General features: G+C 67.7%; 7 protein-coding genes across 7 annotated transcripts in view; 2 read left to right on the plus strand and 5 right to left on the minus strand.

Annotated features, from left to right (window-relative positions):
- Positions 1-464: 464 nt before the first annotated feature.
- Positions 465-1,035, minus strand: CHLNCDRAFT_144300 (hypothetical protein; the record flags this gene model as incomplete). Its single annotated transcript, XM_005848838.1, has 2 exons — positions 465-568; positions 942-1,035. The coding sequence occupies 2 exons, from the start codon at positions 1,033-1,035 to the stop codon at positions 465-467; spliced, it is 198 nt and encodes a 65-aa protein (XP_005848900.1).
- Positions 1,036-1,449: 414 nt separating this feature from the next.
- CHLNCDRAFT_34979 (hypothetical protein) lies at positions 1,450-3,250 on the plus strand (the record flags this gene model as incomplete). The annotated part of the gene is made up of 6 exons (XM_005848624.1): positions 1,450-1,540; positions 1,662-1,871; positions 2,001-2,078; positions 2,311-2,425; positions 2,722-2,863; positions 3,066-3,250. The coding sequence occupies exons 1-6, from the start codon at positions 1,515-1,517 to the stop codon at positions 3,248-3,250; spliced, it is 756 nt and encodes a 251-aa protein (XP_005848686.1). The 5' UTR covers positions 1,450-1,514.
- A 592-nt stretch (positions 3,251-3,842) lies between these two features.
- On the minus strand, positions 3,843-5,618 carry CHLNCDRAFT_22127 (hypothetical protein; the record flags this gene model as incomplete). Its single annotated transcript, XM_005848839.1, has 5 exons — positions 3,843-4,370; positions 4,654-4,777; positions 4,979-5,047; positions 5,273-5,319; positions 5,538-5,618. 5 exons carry the CDS (start codon positions 5,616-5,618, stop codon positions 3,843-3,845), a joined length of 849 nt encoding a protein of 282 aa, XP_005848901.1.
- Positions 5,619-5,843: 225 nt separating this feature from the next.
- CHLNCDRAFT_144303 (expressed protein) lies at positions 5,844-6,331 on the minus strand (the record flags this gene model as incomplete). The annotated part of the gene is made up of 2 exons (XM_005848840.1): positions 5,844-6,057; positions 6,276-6,331. 2 exons carry the CDS (start codon positions 6,329-6,331, stop codon positions 5,844-5,846), a joined length of 270 nt encoding a protein of 89 aa, XP_005848902.1.
- Positions 6,332-6,477: 146 nt separating this feature from the next.
- Positions 6,478-6,797, minus strand: CHLNCDRAFT_144304 (expressed protein; the record flags this gene model as incomplete). Its single annotated transcript, XM_005848841.1, has 2 exons — positions 6,478-6,620; positions 6,725-6,797. The coding sequence occupies 2 exons, from the start codon at positions 6,795-6,797 to the stop codon at positions 6,478-6,480; spliced, it is 216 nt and encodes a 71-aa protein (XP_005848903.1).
- Positions 6,798-7,263: 466 nt separating this feature from the next.
- CHLNCDRAFT_21829 (hypothetical protein) lies at positions 7,264-9,375 on the plus strand (the record flags this gene model as incomplete). The annotated part of the gene is made up of 7 exons (XM_005848625.1): positions 7,264-7,419; positions 7,599-7,736; positions 8,021-8,164; positions 8,315-8,422; positions 8,562-8,654; positions 8,817-9,011; positions 9,199-9,375. The coding sequence occupies 7 exons, from the start codon at positions 7,264-7,266 to the stop codon at positions 9,373-9,375; spliced, it is 1,011 nt and encodes a 336-aa protein (XP_005848687.1).
- A 6,163-nt stretch (positions 9,376-15,538) lies between these two features.
- The window catches only part of CHLNCDRAFT_51574 (hypothetical protein), a gene marked incomplete at both ends in the record, with an annotated part of 12,239 nt that continues 7,810 nt past the window's right edge, over positions 15,539-19,967 (minus strand). The window contains 13 exons of the mRNA XM_005848842.1: positions 15,539-15,679; positions 15,819-15,883; positions 16,020-16,182; positions 16,322-16,386; positions 16,523-16,685; positions 16,825-16,889; positions 17,026-17,271; positions 17,327-17,401; positions 17,609-17,761; positions 18,412-18,817; positions 19,063-19,198; positions 19,353-19,472; positions 19,703-19,871. Coding sequence (XP_005848904.1) covers positions 15,539-15,679; positions 15,819-15,883; positions 16,020-16,182; positions 16,322-16,386; positions 16,523-16,685; positions 16,825-16,889; positions 17,026-17,271; positions 17,327-17,401; positions 17,609-17,761; positions 18,412-18,817; positions 19,063-19,198; positions 19,353-19,472; positions 19,703-19,871 — 1,967 coding nt within the window. The remainder of the gene's footprint in view (positions 15,680-15,818; positions 15,884-16,019; positions 16,183-16,321; positions 16,387-16,522; positions 16,686-16,824; positions 16,890-17,025; positions 17,272-17,326; positions 17,402-17,608; positions 17,762-18,411; positions 18,818-19,062; positions 19,199-19,352; positions 19,473-19,702; positions 19,872-19,967) is intronic.

Raw genomic sequence — 19,967 nt, forward strand, 5'->3', positions numbered from 1 at the left:
GCCAGGAATGGGGGAGGAGACCCTCTGAGTTGGTGTGGTGCTGCATGAGGGAGGTAGCTGCTGCCCACCTGCCCGCCGCCTCTGTGCGCTGCCCGGGGTGCAGGATGAGCTGGTTGATGCGGTGATGAACATTGCGTGAGCGGGGAGCAGGCGCAGAGGAGCATCTGTCAAGTGGCGTCCCCTTCCAAGCCACAATTGGACGGCATGCCGCACTCCCCGCTTTTCTTGTTGGATGTGGCATGCCGTCTTGCGCACCCTAGTTCTGTACTATTCTCCTGGCTTTACACGCCTGCACATCTCATTCACCATGTGCATTTTCGCTCTTTCTTCCCCACCTAGCCGCTCATTGCGGGCAGGCCCCCAATTATGCACACCACCAGCACTGATTTGTTGCATGTGTAAACAGCACATGAGCGCGCCAGGCTTCCTCCTCTGTGCAGGTCCGACGCAGCTCAGCCAGAAACTCAGCCTAGGGCGCTGCGAATAGCGTCGGCAGCGGTGTTGAGTGCCCCGCTGACGGCGCCGCTTGCGGTGTCTGCCGCATCTCTCACTGGCTGGGTCACAGTGACTGCACAGGGAGGCAGCAGTTGCGTGAGGGGAAACAGTTGTGTTGCTGGTGCAAACTATTGCAATCAGCTACGCTCACCCACAGCATCGTTGGCTGCGGTGGAAACCGTGTCGCCAACAGTATCTCGCAGGTTTTGGGCGGCACCCTCAAGGCTCTCGGGAACTGCAGTTTCCAGCTTCCCAAGGAGAGCAGCGTGCAATGGGATGCGGGAGAGGTAGCAATGCTGCTAGGAGGAAGAGGATCATGCTGTGCCGGTGACCTTGTCTGACGTCTATTAACGGGTCGGCGGCACCAATCTGGCGGCCCTGCCGCCTTGGCCAGCTGGGCCTACCTCTGCCACATGCACAAGCACACAGCCCTTGTGCTACCTCACCTGGACCTGGGGCCGCCTGCAGGATGAGCCTGCCTCTCACGGGGAAGCTGGCCGCCAGCAGGCAGGCGATCATCAACACCAGAACCCGCGCCATCGCTGCAGTGTGGGAGAGACAGCCCCTCCAGAGAGGGGAAGGGTAGTTGAGCGGTCCCAGGTTTGCCGCCCATCTTTCCAGCAGCAACTGCGGCAAAACATGTGAGTGCAAAGGGAATAGGGACTTGAGCCTCCATACCATCAGCCTCTCATGCACTGCTCAAGTCCAGCAGGCCCACACTCCCAGTCCGCGGCTGGTGCCACAGCGGCCTGCCACAGCGGCAACGGCCCGTCCGCCTGGCTGACCCGCCCTGGTCACCTCCAAGCCTCTCCGGCCTGCTCCGCTCTGCGCTTGTCCCTCCAATCATTCACAGCGTCTAGCATAGCCCGCACGCCTTGTCCAGGCTCCGGCTTCCGCTTGATCGCCGGCTAGGGGGAGGTTGCAGAGGAGCGCACATCGCAGGAGGGCACGGCTGCTGTCACAGTTAGCCAACAGCAGCGTGGCGGCGCGACAGGGGGCCTAGCAGAGCATTCCCCAAAATGCCGCCCCGCCGCACGACTTTGACGTGAGCTCCGCTGCAGGGATGGGGCCCTGCGTGCCTGGCTGGCCACGGCCGAGGCGCTGCGCGGGGGAGCGCCGGCTGTGGAGCCAATCACCGCCGCCGCCGCCCCGCCTGCTGGGTGCAGGTACTCGAGCGAGGATGTGGGCCCAGTGGTGGGCGACAAGCCTCTGTACGTCTACTACTGCAAGTACAGCGGCAAGCACGCCATGACCACAGACTGTAACCTGTCCAAGGCGCCACGCCGCGCCACCGACCACGCTCTGGTGCTGGACACACAGGAGCACATGGTGAAGCTGTACACGCAGGACGGCGGCGCCAAGCTGCTGCGGCGCAGGTGTGGGAAGCGGGGGTGCTGGGGGTGGTGTGGGGCGGGCAGCAAGGGGGGGCTTGGCCACCCAACAGCGCTGAGCGTGCGCGTGCGCCCTCCACCGCGCGCCCTGCCCTCGCCTGCTGCTGCCCGCAGGAACGGCAACGTGGAGCGCCAGCTGCGCCTGTGCGTGGGCAAGCTGCCGGTGGCGTACCGCACGGAGCCAGAGGGCAGGTGCGGCGGCGCACGGGGCGGTGGCTGTGGCGTGAGTTGGCGGCGGGTGGGCGACCAAGCTGTAGCTGCTGGTTGGCCATGCAGCATGTGGTCACCAGCGGCAGCCCCTGGCCCCTGCGCCATTCTCTGCTCGCCCCCTCGTCATCTCCCGCTCGCTCCCCCACATTGTCGCCCCAGCCCTGGTCCCTCCGGTGCGCACCACCCGCTCTTCTTGCCCCCCATGGTACCGCAGGTTCCTGTACGTCCTCGACAACGCCCTCACCACCTACACCGCAGACGAGAGCGGCATGGGCGAGGGCAAGCCGCCCGTGCCGCCCTGCATCATCCGCGTGGGCAAGGCCACACAGGTGGGGAGGAGAGGGGCAGCGCCGGCAGGTCGCTGACGGCAGCCAGGCGCGGGGAGGCAAGCTGGGCGCCGAGCCTTGGGCGCTCGCTCCTCGCCAGCCGCGACCGCGCCCCCCCTGCCCCAAGGCTCGGTGCCTCCGCCTTGCGGCGCCCCTCCCACACCTCGTGCTCTGCCACGCCCCTGCCATGCCGGCTACCACCGCCTCCTGCCTCTGCCCTGCCCCTGCCTGCCCATACCTGCCTGCCTGCCTGCCTGCCCGCCATACCCGCCCGCCCGCCCCCGTGGCTGTGCCCGCAGGTGGCGCTGGAGGTTGACGACCGAGGCAAGCGGGCGCTGGTGCTGCGCGTCACCGCCGACTTTGTGCGGGTGCAGCTGAAGAGCGGGGCGAATGCGGGGCATGCCAACGAGGAGCTGCTGGAGATGCTGCGGGGCGTGCTGGGTGCGCTGCGCTGCGGACGCTGGGCGCGCTGAGCCTGCTGTGTGATGCGTTATGCTGGGCCTGCTGTGTGTTGTGTATGCTGCGCCTGCCGTGACCTGCTGAGCGTGCTGAACACCAGGGCACACGGTGTGTGGGTTGGGCGCGGGCATCGGCTGACGCTCGCCGCCCGTCCTGCACTGCGCCCCGCCCCGCCGTTCCGCAGGGGTGCGGCTGGGCCAGCTGTCGCTGCAGCGCGGCGAGTCGTCGCGGCACAAGGTGCTGCTTGTGGAGGGCCTGTCGCCAGGCAAGTCGGCCGCTTGGAGGAGGAGGGAGGGAGAGGGGGCGGCAGCTGCGTGGGCCGCGCTGTCGCCGGGGCAGCCCCTGCCTGCCCCACGCCTGGCGACATGATTGCGCCTTCAGGCGCATACAAAACCAGCCTGCGCCCTACCCACCCGCCGCCCCACCTGCTCCCCATCCGCTGCCCCTCCCCGCAGACGTGGTGTACACCAAGCTGCAGACGTCTGTCAACCGCAACCCCAAGTCGCTGGGGCGCAGCAGCAAGCACGTCATCAACACATCCATCGTGCCCATGGAGGCGCCCAAGGAGGCGCCCAAGGCGGCGTAGCCAGCCAGCCAGCCCTGGCAGGCGCCACCCGGCGGCTGCAGCACGCTGCACAGCGCGCCTGCGGGCTCCCATCCAGTGTTCTGACCCCTGACGACGCCCCCTTTGCCTCCTTGCTCGCTTCTGACCGCTTGACCCACGCTTTGTTGCTCTCTCCTGACCCACGCTGTATCGTATTCTGCTGCCGCAAGCCACCTCCCCCGGCCCGCGGCCATTCCTTGCAATTGCTCGCCCTCTGGCGTCTCCCTGTTGCTCCCACATCCACTTGCAAGGGCAAAGTGTGTTACACAGCCATGAAATCAAGATGTACATGTGCTACCATTTCACTACAACCTAGCTGGCAGCAGCTTTGGCAGGTGCTCGCTCACTGCTGCCGGCTCATTCAAACAGGCCTTGCATGAACGCATCAAAATCATTCTCCGCCGGCTGGCCCGCCGCGGCAGCCGCCCCGGCAGTCCCCTGCTGCTGCCGGCCAGCCGGCCGCTCCTCGCCGTGCCGCCTGCGCTTCCTGCCCCTGCGCTGCTCCTCGCCCTCGTCCTCGCTGCTGCTGCTGCTGCTGCTGCTTGCAGATGAGGAGCTGCTGCTAGTGGACCCTTCGCTGCCGCTGCTGCTCCTGCTACTGCTGCTGCTCCTGCTGCGCCTGCGCCGCCGCTTCCTGCCGCGCTTGGCCTCCTTGCTGCTGCCCCTGCCCTTCCACCGCCGTTCCTCCTTGGCGCGCCGCCGCCGCACCTCCTTGCGCCGCCGCTCCCGGTGCGCGCGCTGCGCCTCGCGCTGCTTGCGGTAGTTGAGCTGGTGGGCGTGGGTGGGGCACACCCGCAGCTTGACCAGCGCCTGCTTCCGCTCCCCGGCCTCCTGGTACGCAAAGGGCACCTCGAACGAGGCCAGCCCGCGCCGCTCCTCGCAGCCCTGCGTGCGGTGGTGGTGTGTGCGGGGGGTGGCAGTCAGCCGGGGAGCGGGGCAAGGGGTTGTACGCAGCAGCAGCGGCGGCGGCAGCAACAAGAGCAGCATCGCGCCTCCCCAGGACCACCAGCACACGCTGCCCCTGCCCCAGGCTAGAGATCGGCAGGCGAGGGCGGGCATGCAACTCTGCCCTGCACTCCCGGGCCACAGCCAGCCACCAGCGCCCCAGGCCCGCCCGCGCGCTGGCCCTGCCGCCCCGCTGGCTGCCCGGTCCCGCCCGCCCACCCACCTGTGCGCCGCACACAAACTGGCCCCGCCCGTTGACCACCTCTCGCTGCGTCCTCCAGCGCAGCCCCACCCTGCCCTCCCGGTACCGGCTCAGGTCGGCTATGGCATACTCCTTGAACAGCTTGCTGCAGGGGGGGGCAGTACACAGGGAGCAGGGTGCAGTACGAATGAGCAGGGGGGCAGAACACGTGAGAACAGGAGGCCAGGGGTGGAGCTCGCCACGTGAGGACAGCGCGCTCTGCGGTCGCATGGGCAGCATCTCCTCCCACCCGCCGGCGGCAGCCCCGCAGCTGCAGCCGGCAGCCACACCCCCCCACAGCGCGCACCTGTAGTAGCGCTTGGCCAGCCGCACCTCCCAGCTGTCGCCCGCATCGTCGGCCTCGCTGCGGATGAACCTGCGGCGGCAGCAGGCGGGGCGGAGGGGGCAGCCAGCAAAGCTTAGTGCAGCAGCGGCAGCGCCAGCCGCGGCGGCCCACGCCCGCCGCCCTGGGCGGGGGAGTAGCCTGCTGCTGCTGCAGCAGATGCTGCACACCATCTCACCACAACTCAAACAAGGCAGGCAGGCAGGCGGGCAGGCAGGCAGGCAGGCAGGCAGATAGGCAGGGCAGGCAGGCGCCCACCTGAAGTTCTCCAGCAGCAGGTCGTAGTCTGTCTTTGCGGGGCCCGCCTGCAGGCGCCAGGTGGCAGGCGGGGCGCGGGGCCGGCACCAGCTGGGCTCCACCCCTGACTTCCAGCTCAGGGCCACGGCTGGGCGGCGGGACGGTGGCGCACGCAGCCAGGCGCGGCAGGCGCAGCACTGCGCCGGCGGCCGGGCAAGGAGGGAGCCGGGTGGCCGCCCGGGCGCAGCCGGCGCAGCGGGCGCGGCAGGCACGGCAGCGGGCGCACCTGGCCGCCCTGCGGCGCCTGGCCTCCGTAGTAGGCGACCAGGTCGTGCACCATCTTCTTGTGCCGCTCGTACGCGTTCATGCCCATGAACAGCTGGCGCTGCTGCTGGCGCGCGGCGGCGTCGTAGGCCGCGGACCGCGCCGCGCCGTGGCCCGCCATCGCGGGGCGCGGCTGCGGGGCTGCGGGGCCTGGCGGGCGGGCTGCACCGGCGCGCCGCTGCTGCTGCTGCTGCTGCCGGGGCGAGCACACGTGCCGGCGCTGCTGCTGAGGTCACGCTAAAAGCAGGCGTCAGCTGGTGCCGAGTGCCTAGTGGTGCTGCTGCAGGTGCTGCGCCAGGTCGGGGGCCAGGCGGGGGGCGGCCAGGAAGGTGAGCAGCGGCGGGTGCTCGCAGGCGGCAAAGCCCTGCAGCGCGGAGCCGGTGGGCGGGCGCCAGTCCCACAGCGGCGCTCCAGACAGGGCCCTGTCGCTGAAGTGTGCGCCGTTGACGGCGAGCTTGTAATCCAGGAAGAGCTTTGAGTACCTGCGGCGGCGAGGTTGCAGGGCAGAGGTTGCAGGGCAGCGTCGGGAGGGATGAGGCGGCGGCGGCAGCGGCAGCGGCAGAGGCCGCAGGGTGAGGGCGAGGTAGAGCGGCGCTCCGACGGGCAGGCCACGCGCAGGGGGGCAAGCGCAGGGCGCGGCGGCGCTGGGAGACAACGGCAGCGTTGGGGATGATGGCGGCGCGGAGGGTCGGCGGCGCACTTGGCGGTGAGGTCGGGCGACGCGGCGGGGTTGTTGCTCAGCGGGTTGCTGGCCATGGGGCGCTGCCTGCTGGGCGGCGGGTGCTCAGGGCTGCTGCCTGGCGGCCTGCGCTGCTAGAGGGAGGGTGTCCTAAGGGAGGCAGCACTGATGCTGCTACTAGAGAGGCAAGGTATGTTGGGGCACTTCCACTTCCGCTTCCACTTCAGGCGGCGGGGCGCATGTCGGCCTCGTCGGCGTCGTCGTCAAAGCGGTTGAAGAAGTCGGCGTCGGCCTTGGGCTGCTGGTTGTCGCGCCGGTCGTTCAGCTGCACCTGGTTGGCGGCCTCCAGGATGTCGGTGGCGTCGTCTGCGCAGCGGCAGGCAGCGGCAGGCAGCGGCAGCGGCGGGCGGTGGGCGCCCGAGGATGGGCTGCGCAGCGGTGTGATCTCGGGGCTGGGCGCCGCCCCGCACCGTCGAACAAGCTCAGCTCCTCGCTCTCTGCGTCTTCCTGGTGGGAGCGCACGGGGGAGGGGACGGGCTTCATTGCTGCCCGGGAGGCAGGCAGGGTCGAGGGAAGCGAGCGCAGAGTGCAGAGAGCAGCGCACAGCCCGTTTTGGTCGTGGGGGTGGCCACCTGGTCCCTGCAGGTAGGCCTCCCGATCACCGGTCCCCCCCTGGCGGGGGGACCGGTGATCACATTCTGCCACGCGCCACATTCTGCCCATCATCGCCTAACCATTTGTTTCGTTGATTGGGCATCTGGGTTGAACAGTCCACTCCTGCAATCCTCAAGCAGGCAGCAGGCGACTGGTGGAAGGCTCCAGTGGCTCCACTCCTGCCGCTCAAACAAGTTGCACGCCTTCCTGAGACTGCAACCTCGGCAAGCGCAGTAATCAGCGGTCTCCAGTGCGCTGCGGCGCCTCCGGCCGGCTCCACACACTCGCCGCACCGAGCCCCGCCGCCTTCCGGCGCCCACTGCAGCACTCATAGCCGCCGTTCTACCACACCACCATGTCTGCGCTGCGGTCCACCCTCTTCCTGGCCAAGGGCCTGCGCGAGTTCACGCGCGGCGGCTACGAGAGGGCGGCCAAGGGCTTTGACAATGCCGCCATGGAGCGAGCCGCCCCGCTGGCGGGCCGCCGCTGCATGGTCACAGGCGCCAACCAGGTGGGTGTGCTGGGCTGCCTGCGCTGGTGAGCGCAGGCACACACACATATACTCTCACCTACCAGCCACGCTGCCAGCCACTCGCGCTGCGCCCCACTGCGCCGCACAGCTTGCTGCGCACTGGCCCCTAGTCCACACTCCCCGCTGCCTCGCCCGCCGCCCCCTTGCTCCCGCTGCAGGGCCTGGGCTACCAGACCAGCCTGGAGCTGGCCAAGCGCGGCGCCACGCTGTACATGGTGTGCCGCAACCCGGAGCGGGGGCGGGAGGCGGTGGAGCGGGTGCGCCAGGACAGCGGCAACCCAGATGTGCACCTCAAGGTGGGGCTTGACGCCTGAACAAGGCCAGTGGCCAAGTCGCCTCTGCCTGACCGGCTCCCCAGCTGCTGGCCGCCTGGCTGCTGAGGGCGCCCGGGCGAACGCGCCTCCGCCGTGCCGAGTTGCGCTGCGTGCTGCTGGGTGATTCAAGGCGGCTTGGCAGGCGCCGCATCAGCTGGTGTGCAGGCGGGCGTGATGCCTGCGCTCGCCTGTGCCTGCTGGTTTTCAATCCCAAGAATGGAGGGCAAGCTGCCGCACATACCACACACACACTGCCTGCCATGCAGATCTGCGACCTCGCCTCGCTGGCTGCGATCCGGGCGCTGGCAGAAGAGTGGCTGGCAGGCGGGCAGCCCCTGGACGTGCTTGTGAACAACGCGGGGCACATGCTGCATGAGCGCACGCCCTCGGCAGACGGCTACGAGAGCAACGTGAGCCCCTTCTGCTGCTGTGCTTGTTTGTTGCCACAAGGCTGTCAGCAGCAGCAGCTGCACTGCCGTGGGGTGGCCGCCCCGTCCGCTTCAGTTATCTGCACGGTTGTCAACCGGTGGTGCCTGCCCGCCTTGCCTGGTGGCGTGCAGTTTGCGGTCAACACGCTAGCCTCCTTTGCGCTGACGGCGGCGCTGGAGCCGGCGCTGCATGCGGCGGCAGGCGGCGCCCGCGTCGTCTTTGTCGCCAGCGGTGGCCAGGTAGCGCAGCGGCGTGGACCAGCTGCCCCGCTGCTTCCTGGCTTCCTGGCCCTCTTGTTCCGCCTTCTCTCGACTTGCACGGTGGCTCTCCCCTCCTGCAGTGCAACGAGCTCCTGTACCGCTCTCGCCTCCTTTGCAGTACAACGAGCCCCTGGTGACAGACGACTTGCAGGCGGAGCGGCTGAAAAAGTTTGACGGCATCAAGCAGTACTCGCGGGACAAGCGGCGCCAGGTGGGCGCGCCAGCCGGGCACGCACGCAACACGGCTGCAGCAGCGGCAGCGGGCGTCTTTGCATATCTGCACATGCATCCAGTCGCTCGTCGGCTGGGTGGTGAACCATCGCCGGTCTGGCTGCCGCTCACTTGCTGCCCACCCAACCCTCACCGCCGGGAGCAGGTGGCCCTGGCTGAGCGCTTCAGCGAGCGGTGGGCGGCGGCGGGGCATGGCAGCCGCGCTTATGCGATGCACCCTGGCTGGACGGAGACAGAGGGCGTGAAAACCAGCATTCCCGGCTTTTACTCAGCGTTCAAGAACCGGCTGCGCAGCCTGCAGCAGGGATGCGACACCACTGTCTGGCTTTGTGTGGAGGTGCGGGGGCACAGTGCACGTGTCTGTGGGTGGCCCACAGAGTGACACTCAATTGTGGCGTGCCTGTCTGCCTGCCTGCCTGCCTCCCTCCCTCCTGCTGATGCCTGTCCAGTGTGGCAGGCCGGCGCTCCTTCACCCAGCGAGGAGAGGGCAACACTGCACGTCCTGTGCCTGCTCTTCGGTGCAGGATGCCGCCAAGCTGCAGCCAGGCGCCTTTTACCTGGACAGGCAGCCGCAGCCCAAGCACCTGCCGCTGGCCGGCACCAAGTATACCGCGGCTGATGTGGATGCGCTGTGGCGGCAGCTGGAGGCCATGGCCACGCCTGCCATGCCTGCTGCAGCTGCCGGCGGGAACGCCACCTGAGGCTGGCCCAGCCGCGCAACGGTGTGTTTACAGCCTATTTTTAGATAAAAAGTAGCTTACAAACAACCAAAGCGGTGGTGGGAGAGTCGACCACGAAATGGGCGGGTTTGTTGAGGGCAATGAAACACTATAGCGAGTTCCGCAGACGGGTATGCCTGCCAGAGGCTACAGCTAAGGAGGGTCATGTGTGGCAGCAATAATGCTGAATAACCCAAGAATCATCAATTAAAGGGGGGCAAAGCATCGAGAGGTCAACCATGAGATGGGCGCAGCGGTGCACAATGAGGGCACCTTCGCTGCGCCGTGCCGTGGCACTGAGCAGAATTAGTATTAAATCCTTTGCACGCAAAGGTAAAGTCGAGTTCTGAGGCAGCAGGTTCTGGGTAGTGGCCGGTCGGTCGGCAGAGAGGGGCAGTAGTAGCAGAGGGCAGCAGCAGATTGGAAAGAGGGCTTGTTACTGGGAGCGAGCAAATGGGTGGGCGAGTTGTTCGGCGGAAGAGTGTGACGGGTGGGAAGGCTGGATGGTATCAGGCATGAAAGGAGATGATGCATGTGGCACAGGTGTGATGGGTGGGGACAGAAGGTGAGCAGAAGAGTGTGTGATGGGCGGGATGGCAGGGTGCAGGTGTCCTGCCTGTGGATTTGAGAGAGAAGCAAGTACTGACATGTGGGTACGAGAACATTGTGGGTAGACATGATACGTTCAATAGAGGCTTGGGTGTGGGGTCTTGAATGTGTGGTGTTCGTGGGAGTGTAAGGCAGCGGGTGTGCCGTGGTTTATCTTGGTACACGGCCAATTAAAGAGCAGGGAAGCAGCCTGGGTGGCGGCAGTGAGATGGAGTCGAGCAGTGCGGGGAGGAAAGAAAGCAGGAGAGGGAGGGCCGTGGCGGGAGGGAGGCATGCGTCTCTTGTGTATGGGCGTCGGATTCTAACGCAAATCGATTCGTTCTACTCAGCAGGCGTTGTGCCCCGCCAGCCTAGATGCAGGCCAGGAAGCGGCGAGCGGCGTGCCCCGCCAGCTGCAATCTGGCGGGCGTCGGCAGCGGCATGTCAGCCGCCAGAGCCGTCAGCCCGGTGGTGGCCGCGGGTGGGCGCGGCCCGGCCACAGGCCAGAAGCGGCGCGAGGCGTCGGCGGCAGCGTGTGCGGGCCCGCCAAAGCGAGCCAGGAAGTGGCGTGCGGCTTGCAGCCGGCAGGCGTCCTCTGGGGCTAGCTCGGCCGTGATGGATGCCAGCCCGCGGGCAAACAGGGCGGCATCGGCTTCACCGCCAGTGGCTGCGGCGGCGTGCGAGGGCGGCGGGTGGCTGCGAGCGATGCTGGTGCAGCATGAGAGTGTTGGGGAGCTGCAGGAGTGGATGTGTGTGGGGGCGGGGGAGAGCAGCGGGGCTGGGGGTGAGGGTGGGGGGCAAGGCCGAGCCGGCAGGGCAGCAGCGTCACATGGAGGCAGGGGCAAGCAGCAGCATCTCATGCACCCGCACTCACCCATGGTGCGCAGCCAGCGTGGCAGGAGAGGCAACTGTGTGCTGGGAGTCTGAAGCGGTGCTGGTGCTGCGACACATCGGGCGCAGGCAGGGCAGCCGGCCCGGTGTGGCCGGCTGCTCCGGTGCTGTCCCAGCTGCAATCTCAGTGTCGCAGCTGCCAGCACCCTCCGCTGCCTGCATCCGGCCGTGCCGAGGCCGGTGCTGCCCCACACCAGGCTTGTGCTCGAGGGCAGCACCGCGGATGGCCAGCAGTGCAGTAGGTGGGCGGCGGCTGATGCTGGCAGGGCGGCGCGCGTGGTCGACTGCCGTGTGCGTTGTGGGCGGGCCTGCGAGGCGGCACAGCAGGTCGAGGCAGGGTCGGAAGGCCAGGGTGGGGCTGGTGGGCGAGGAGAGTGCTCTCCCCGGCCCCGCGCCCGGGCATGCTCCCTCTACATGCAACTGCATGCACACCAGCACGGCTGCAGGCGGACAAGGCAAGCGCTGCTGCACGCACCGGCGCTGTGCTGGGACTGTGCCGAGGCTGCCGCTGCGGCCAGCAGCGCATGCCAGGGTGATGCGGCGCCGCGCTGGGTGGGCGCTGGCGTGGCCACTCCGCACATGTAGGGGCTGCAGAAGTCTGCCGCGGGCGGCTCGCTGTCCGCGGTGGGTGTGGGTGCCTGTAAGTTGTTATTGCTGCTGCAGTCAATCATCATGCTGGGCACTACCTGCACAGGGGTGGGGGTAGAAAGAGCAACGAGGTGGATGCCACGAGCATCTTCCGTAGTGCACCACACGCCGCCGAACAGCGGGGGCGCCCGGCTCGCTCTGGCGGTGCGCACAGCGTGAATGCAGCCCCCAGAGGTGTCGGGAGAGGCCGGCTGGCAGCAGCAAGCTGGGGAGCGGCAGCGGGGGCGGGAGTGCGGCGGCGACGGCTGCTATAGTACTACTTGCGAGGACCGGGGGGCGGCCTACCCGAATTGTGCTTCTGGCGTTAGCAAGCGGTTTGAGACGTCTATGGGGTTCGAGAGGGTTACAGACTCTGCAAAAAAGGACAGGCCGGAGGAAGTGGGGCGCAGGCGGGCGGGGAGCCGCGGGGGGCTGGACGCGCAGCCGAATTCGCGCTCGTGAGGACGCAGGGAATGTGCAGCGGCCCGCACATGGGAAACAGCGCTTGCACCGCACGAGCAGGGGGCGCTCACCGTCGTGGTGAGCACCTGGCCAGGGGAGGGGGAATGCCTGCAGTGTGGGGCCTGTATGCGCTCTTGTTGGGCAGTGAGGTTGGAGTTGAGGGGCGGGGGAAGGACTGCCTAGTCTTCAACGGCTTACGTTCCACCCCTGCGTATCTGCTGCTGCTCCACCCGTCGTGTGACCGGAGCTGCTCATCGTGCAGGCCGGAGGCCTGGGCCTCCCAATTGGCTCGGTTCATCCTCTATTGCACGTGGCAGGACGAGGGAGGGGCAGCGCCAGCTTAGACGGCGGCTTCCCCCCAGAATATCCCGCGAGCGCCAAGTGGCGCTTCCGCCGCCGAGCGCCCACAACTGCAGGGCCCTTCATGGGGCGCAGGTAGCTGCCCACCTGGCATGCCGTGAACGAACGGTTTGATACCTGGCCGATCGAGTGTGGCGCCTGCCTGCATGCTTGGGCAGCCATCCAGATTAGACGCACACCGTCGGCCGCCCCGCGCGCCGCGAGTCGGGACTGAAGCAACCCATCCCGCATGCCAATTATCAGGAGGGGCTCCAAGAATTCAGCTGCAGGCCCCATGCGTTAGCAACTGCACGACGGATTCCCCAAATCTGGCCCGCAGGCTTAGCCGTCGCGGGAAGCAGGTACACAGGTGCCTGGCTGCAGTGGCAGGGGGATGGGAGGCCTCCTGACATACGTTTGGGCAGAGGGTGAATTCTCTGTTGGCTGAGAGAGTGGGCTTGGCAGCAACCTGATCGGCAGCCAGCCAGCATACATGATGTGCGCCTCGGGGGTCCTTGCAGGAAGGACAGCTGTTGCCTGCCGCCGCTGCCACCGCCGCCGCGCCGTCTCCAAGGAGCTGTCTCCAGCCTGTTCAGGCTGCACCAACACAGCGATGCCCCTTCTGTTATTGGAGCGGGAGAGGTGGGAGAGATGGCGGGGGGAGGGAGAGTGCAGTCCGCTGTAGCTCCACCAGCGCTTTCATCTGCCGCCATCCATTCAACGGCCGCCATCCATACAGTACCAGGACCCCATGGCAGTTCTCCCCATTCTGCGGGTATCTTGCTACCAGCGGCCCTCACCCGCGCCCTGTGCGTGTCCAACTGCGAGAATACATACGCTGGCGGCCCCCTGGCGCTGCTACTACAAGCCTCCCGCCTGTTCGCTCTCAGCCCGCCTCCCCAGCAGTTCTCAAGCGGAACTCGGTTAGAGGTGAGGAGGTGAGCTGAAAGGCGTGGTGGCGTCCTGGGGAGGAAGTGCTGACCGAGAGCTCACCGTCCCATCTTCGGGCACACATGAGCGCTGCGCGCAGCTGCTTGCTTGCCTGCCTGCCAGTCCCAGCCTCGATTCTTGCTGTGAACCAGGCAGCGCAGCCCCAAACCCGCCCCCCTGCGTGCCTGGGCCACCCACCTGCAGGGGCAGCTTCTGTCGCCCTCTTCACTGCCGGGTAGGCCTCCACGCGTCCCCAACCACCTTCCATCGGGCCTCTGATGGCTCCAGCCGACGGCTCGCGACGGGAAACGCGGCCGGCAGCGATGTTCCCGCCAGCCCCTTCGCTCCGCCTAAAAGCCCCTTCACCTCTGGAGCGCAGCCTGTCCCTGCCCACTCCCTCCCACCAGGCCAGCCTGAAACGCAAGAGCACGGGCAGCGGCGCGGGCAGTGCCTGGGACGCCCTCCTCCTGGTCGCGGCGCAGGATGGGCCGGCGCCGGCCTCCGGTGCCCCTCCCCCTGCAGCTTGCTTGTGTGGGCTTAAAGTCTGGTAAAGCAAGAACTAGCTTGCAACATAGACTCCCCGCCGAAACGGGACGGGAACCGGGCGAAAGCAGAGAAAGCAATAAAACAGGGGTGGAGCAAGGCGACATGCAACGCAAGCAGCTGACAGGGCACGCATCGAAACGTGTGTATGACTGGCAAAGTGGCATGGCGCATTGGGGTTTAGGGTTTTTAGGGTTTAGGGTTCAGCAGCAGCAGCCGCGCGCCCCAACAAGCGGCACCGGGCTGCCGCCCCGCCTTGGGCCAAAGCCGCAGCGCAGCCCTCCACCATCCACCAGCCAGCCGAGTCGACGCCGCTGGGGCGGTGGGGCGGCACCAAGCGCAGCCGGCAGCCCCGCAGCGCCGCGGCGGCCTGGCGCCAGCGGCTCGGGCGGTTGCGGCAGGCCCCGTGGCGGCCGCCCCCTCCACCGCACCTGCACCTGCAGCAGCAGCAGCAGCAGCAGCAGCAGCAGCAGCAGCAGCAGCAGCAGGCGGTGCCTCCGCCGCCGCCGGCGCAGCAGCCCGAGCGCGTCCCGGAGGCGGCGGCGGCCCTGCAGGAGGCCTCCCTGACGGTCCAGGTGGAGGACACCACTGCCCTGCGCCAGCACCTGGGCCTGCTGCCCTCCCTGCACGGCCCCGGCCCCCTGATGGCAACCGCCGACGAGTCGGTGGTGGTGGTGCGCCAGCTGTCGCAGCTGGAGCGCGCGGCGGCGGCGGTGCTGCCGCAGCCCGCGGCGCAGTTGGTGGCGGCGTCGGTGCCGGAGCACGCCGCGGCGGCGCTGACGCAGCTGCTGCTGGCGGCCAGCCCGGAGCAGGCCGCCGCCACGCTGGCAGTGCTGCTGGCCCGCGCGGTGCAGCAGCAGCGGCAGGCGCAGGTGCTGCGCGCGCTGGTGGCGCACGCGGCCCAGGCCAGGCCCTCCTGCGGGTGCGCGCCGCAGCCTGCATGTGTGCCGCTGCTCCCAGTGCTGACCGCGGCCCGTGAGGCAGCGCTGCAGCAGGATGTTGCCGCCTGTTGGGGTGCAGCAGGCTGCGCCCCATGGCTGCTCACTTCCGCCGCGCCAACCACCACTGCCTCCCTGCCCCGCGCCTGCAGCGCCGCCGCGCTGCCAGTTGTGACCAGCGGCTTTGCCAGCGGCTCGGCGGCTGTGCCCCAGCCGGACACAAGCCATCTTGGAGCCGCAGAAGCGCTGCTAGCCCACTTCCCGGCTTAGCGTACTGGCTCACGGGAAGAGCAACTCACATAATAGATCAAGCCATCACCCCTTTAGCATGTTAAACGCACATACTTGTACATGGAACTGTTGCCGCTTCCCTTCTACCTCTCCATTTTTCTGTTCATTGCCAACTAACCGCTCTCTTACCCCTGTATGCCTTGCGTAGAACACTAGCCGCCCTTTGAATCATTTCATTTTGCCAACAAGGGCAAGGGTGTGTGCTGCCTGCTCTTTGAAACTGCCACTCGACGATGCGATGTAAATCCTGCCATTCCGAGAGGCATGCAAGCAAACCCGGGCGGCAGCTGGAGCACGCCACCAGAGTGCTGGGAGAGGCATCAGCATTACCTTGCGTTTGCTGCACACGTGCCTTTTTCCAATCGTCCACCTCAGTGCCTGCTGGCCCTTGCCCTCTCTCTCACACTAGCGCACACACAAGTTACATGGGCTGGCATACAGGGGAAGGTACAGTGCGCTGGGTTTCAGGTACAGGGAGCGCGGGGCGAGCGGCCTAGGGCTGCTCCGCCACCAGGGGTCACATCCCTTCACGCGCTTCAGTTGCCGCCGCGCAGGCGCAGCACCAGGTGCAGGGTGGACTCCTTCTGGATGTTGTAGTCAGCCAGGGTGCGGCCATCCTCAAGCTGCTTGCCCGCAAAGATCAGGCGCTGCTGGTCGGGGGGGATGCCCTCCTTGTCCTGCGGCAGCCGAGGCACAGGCGTGCGAGTGAGAGGGGGACGTGAATGGTGGGAAGGGGATGCATTTCTGCAAGGCCAGCAATGGGACACACACGCTCCAAATGCTCAGCCACTTATCATGCCCCAACCCAAACCCCACCTGAATCTTGGCCTTCACGTTCTCAATGGTGTCGCTAGACTCCACCTCGAGCGTGATGGTCTTGCCTGCGGCAACAAGCAGCAGTGGGTCAGCGGGTTGGAAGCTAGCGAGGCAGGGGGCAACAGGCCCACACCGCTGCCGCTGCGCTGCAGCCTGCCGTGCCAACAAACCCAAGCACTCCTCCCTGCCAGGCCCGCTCACCCGTCAGCGTCTTGACGAAGATCTGCATGCCGCCGCGCAGGCGCAGCACCAGGTGCAGGGTGGACTCCTTCTGGATGTTGTAGTCAGCCAGGGTGCGGCCATCCTCAAGCTGCTTGCCCGCAAAGATCAGGCGCTGCTGGTCGGGGGGGATGCCCTCCTTGTCCTGCGGCAGCCGAGGCACAGGCGTGCGAGTGAGAGGGGGACGTGAATGGTGGGAAGGGGATGCATTTCTGCAAGGCCAGCAATGGGACACACACGCTCCAAATGCTCAGCCACTTATCATGCCCCAACCCAAACCCCACCTGAATCTTGGCCTTCACGTTCTCAATGGTGTCGCTAGACTCCACCTCGAGCGTGATGGTCTTGCCTGCGGCAACAAGCAGCAGTGGGTCAGCGGGTTGGCAGCTAGCGAGGCAGGGGGCAACAGGCCCACACCGCTGCCGCTGCGCTGCAGCCTGCCGTGCCAACAAACCCAAGCACTCCTCCCTGCCAGGCCCGCTCACCCGTCAGCGTCTTGACGAAGATCTGCATGCCGCCGCGCAGGCGCAGCACCAGGTGCAGGGTGGACTCCTTCTGGATGTTGTAGTCAGCCAGGGTGCGGCCATCCTCAAGCTGCTTGCCCGCAAAGATCAGGCGCTGCTGGTCGGGGGGGATGCCCTCCTTGTCCTGCGGCAGCCGAGGCACAGGCGTGCGAGTGAGAGGGGGACGTGAATGGTGGGACGGGGATGCATTTCTGCAAGGCCAGCAATGGGACACACACGCTCCAAATGCTCAGCCACTTATCATGCCCCAACCCAAACCCCACCTGAATCTTGGCCTTCACGTTCTCAATGGTGTCGCTAGACTCCACCTCGAGCGTGATGGTCTTGCCTGCGGCAACAAGCAGCAGTGGGTCAGCGGGTTGGCAGCTAGCGAGGCAGGGGGCAACAGGCCCACACCGCTGCCGCTGCGCTGCAGCCTGCCGTGCCAACAAACCCAAGCACTCCTCCCTGCCAGGCCCGCTCACCCGTCAGCGTCTTGACGAAGATCTGCATGCCGCCGCGCAGGCGCAGCACCAGGTGCAGGGTGGACTCCTTCTGGATGTTGTAGTCAGCCAGGGTGCGGCCATCCTCAAGCTGCTTGCCCGCAAAGATCAGGCGCTGCTGGTCGGGGGGGATGCCTGCAGCCGCCGCAGGGTTGGGAAGCGTGCTCAGGACATACCAACGGCATAGGGACCATACCAATTTTATTCTAACAGGCAGGCACGTCTGATCTGAAGTATGCAACGCAATGCCGCCAATGCCGCCGATGCGCCCCCGCCGTCTCACCCTCCTTGTCCTGAATCTTGGCCTTCACATTCTCAATGGTGTCGCTAGACTCCACCTCGAGGGTGATGGTCTTGCCTGCGAGGCGGGGTAGGGCAGAAGCCGCGGCAGATGTCATGGGAAGTCCCAACCCAGCCTGCCGACGCTGGGTGCCCCGTCCGGCTCACAGTGCCCCCCTGGCATGCCCTAGGCGTAGGCGGGGCTGATCAGCGGCTCTGGCAGCCGGGTGCTGGGCCCAGAAGCTCCCAAAACCTCGGGCCCTCCCACGCGCTCCCACGCCCTCACCAGTCAGAGTCTTGACGAAGATCTGCATGCTGGCGACGTTGGCGGTGCTGGGAGGGCCGCTCTGCGGACAGGGAGGCGGAAATGGGGACTGGTGAGTCTTGGCCGCGAGCGCGGGCTGGGGAGCCTGCCAAGCCACCAGGAAAGGCTGCTCACCTGCTGGACAGGCGGGGAGAGGCGGCTGGCGGGGGAAGAGCGAAGTGAAGTGCGAGAAACAAGGCGAGGCTGCCGGCCGTGGCAGCCATTTGAGTGAGGCCCCCGGGATTGGGACCCGTCCGCCGAGCCCCTGCATGCGACCCAAGCACCGAGAGAAGTGTCGTGGGCAGAGGAGGCCGCGGGACGGATTGGGAGGAGCTGCTCCGGCGGCGGGCGGGCGGACCTGAGGCGGCGGCGCAAGCCAGTGAGAGCGGCAGTTTCGTTTGCAAACGTGCGCCCCTCCCTCTTCCTATGACTGGTGGCCGTGCGTCGCACTGGGCAGCTTGTGGCGTGCAGCAGTTTACAGAGTTTGCTGAAGAAACAGCGCTCAACGGATTGGAGATGGCGTATTGGAGAGGCGGGAAAAGCGGAGCGGAAAAGGAGTGATTTAGCGAAAGAAACAGCACACAAACAAAGGGCACCGGGGGTCAACGGCACGCGGGGCAGGGAAGAAGCGCGACGTGCAGCGGCGACAGGACCAGGAGGTGAGCACCCAGAAAGCCCACACTCGGGCAGAGGCCGGACGGCCACCACCTCGCGCCGCTACTCCCCCCCATCCAGCTTGCGAGTGTGCGCCTGCAGCTGCTTGGGGTCCCGCCCAACAGCTCCACCGCCGCTGCCGCTGCTGCTGCTGCTGCTCGACGCGCTGGCTGCCGCAAACAGGGGGGCAATGGGCGCCGCCGCCGCCTCCACAACCTCCCCTCCCGGCCCCGCCGCCGGCTGCTGCTGCTGCTGCCGCTCGCCCCGCGGCTGCCCCTGCTGCTGCCGCGCGTGGCCGTGCGCGTGCTGCGCGTGTCGCCGCCACTCCTCCTCCTCCTCCGAGCCGCCGGGCGGCGGCGCGGCGGCCTGCTCGCGGCGCTGCCGCGGCGGCGGCGCGGGGCGCCCGTCCGCCCAGTGCTTCAGCTGCCGGTTGATGAGCTCGAAGGAGGTGAAGGTGACGGCGGCGGCGGGGGTGGTGCGCAGCAGGTTGGTCATGCAGCCGCGGTAGAAGCCGGGCACGCCGTCCTCAACCATGATCTGCGGGGCGACAGGTGGAGTGCGTGCGCAGATGTGTGAGCCAGCGGCGAGGCTGGCGTCTGTGTGCTCGGGAGGGAGGGCGGGCGGGCAGGCAGCGCCGCGCGGGGCGTGTGCAGCGGGCGGGCAGGCAGGCAGGCGGGCAGGCGGAGGCCCGCCCCTAGCTGCGGGGGCGGCCAGCCCCGAGGGCGCGCAGGCCCCGGCCCAGGCCCTCGTGCTGCGTGCCTGCCCACCCAGCGCCGCCCCACCTGTCGGCAGGTGCGCGCGAAGCCGGTGAATGCTCCCGTGCCCGCGATGTGCATGCGGGAGCGCACCACCTCGTGAGGGTATGTGGCGGTGGAGGCAATCATCTTGGAGGTTGCTGAGGCCAGGATGAGCTCGTAGCTGCGGGGAGGGCAGGGAGGGAAGCAGGGAGGCAGGGAGGGAGGGAGGGAGGGAGGATCAGAGGCAGGGAGGCAGGGAGCGGGCGGCCGGAGCCGGCAAGCGCAAGCCGGACAGAGGGGCGGCTGCTGCGCCGGCGGGCGCGGCGCCTGCTCACAGGTTGAGCGTGTCGCCACCGTCGTGCGGGTGCTGCGCCGCAAAGCGCCCCTTCAGGCTCTCGTACAGCGGGAACTGGATGACCACGTGCATCACGCCCAGCAGCGAGGGGCCCAGACCGCTGCGGGGCGGGAAAAGGGCGGGATCAAGGGCAGCGCGGGGCGGGGTGGGCGGCGGCGTCCGGCGAGGGCAGCAGGGGCGGCGGCGGCGGGCGAGGGCAAGGGCAGGGAAGGGCAGGCGCCTGCGGGGCTGCGCAGGCTCGCACCCCCGCTCGCGCGTGCGCGCCGGCCCTCCCCTGTGCGGTACGGTACTGCCCGTACCGCGCCACCCGTCCCGCCGCGCGCGCCTCACCTGTACAGCCCCGCCACCCCCTCCTCCCGCGCGATGCGTATCAGCGCGTCCAGGGTGCCGCGGTACAGCGCCGGGTTGCCCGAGGCGCCCATGCGGATGCCCATGTTCTGGGTCTGCAGCCGCGTCTTGATGACCCAGAGAGGGTTGGTGATCATCATGGTGGCGGCGCCTGGCGCGGGAGGAAAGGAAGGCGGGGGGTGGGGGGGTGGGGAGGAGGGAGGGCGCGCGAAGGGAGGGGTGGCGGGCCGTGGACGGGCGGGCTGCG

This window comes from Chlorella variabilis (genome assembly GCF_000147415.1).
Source record: "Chlorella variabilis unplaced genomic scaffold CHLNCscaffold_7, whole genome shotgun sequence".
Lineage (NCBI taxonomy): Eukaryota > Viridiplantae > Chlorophyta > Trebouxiophyceae > Chlorellales > Chlorellaceae > Chlorella > Chlorella variabilis.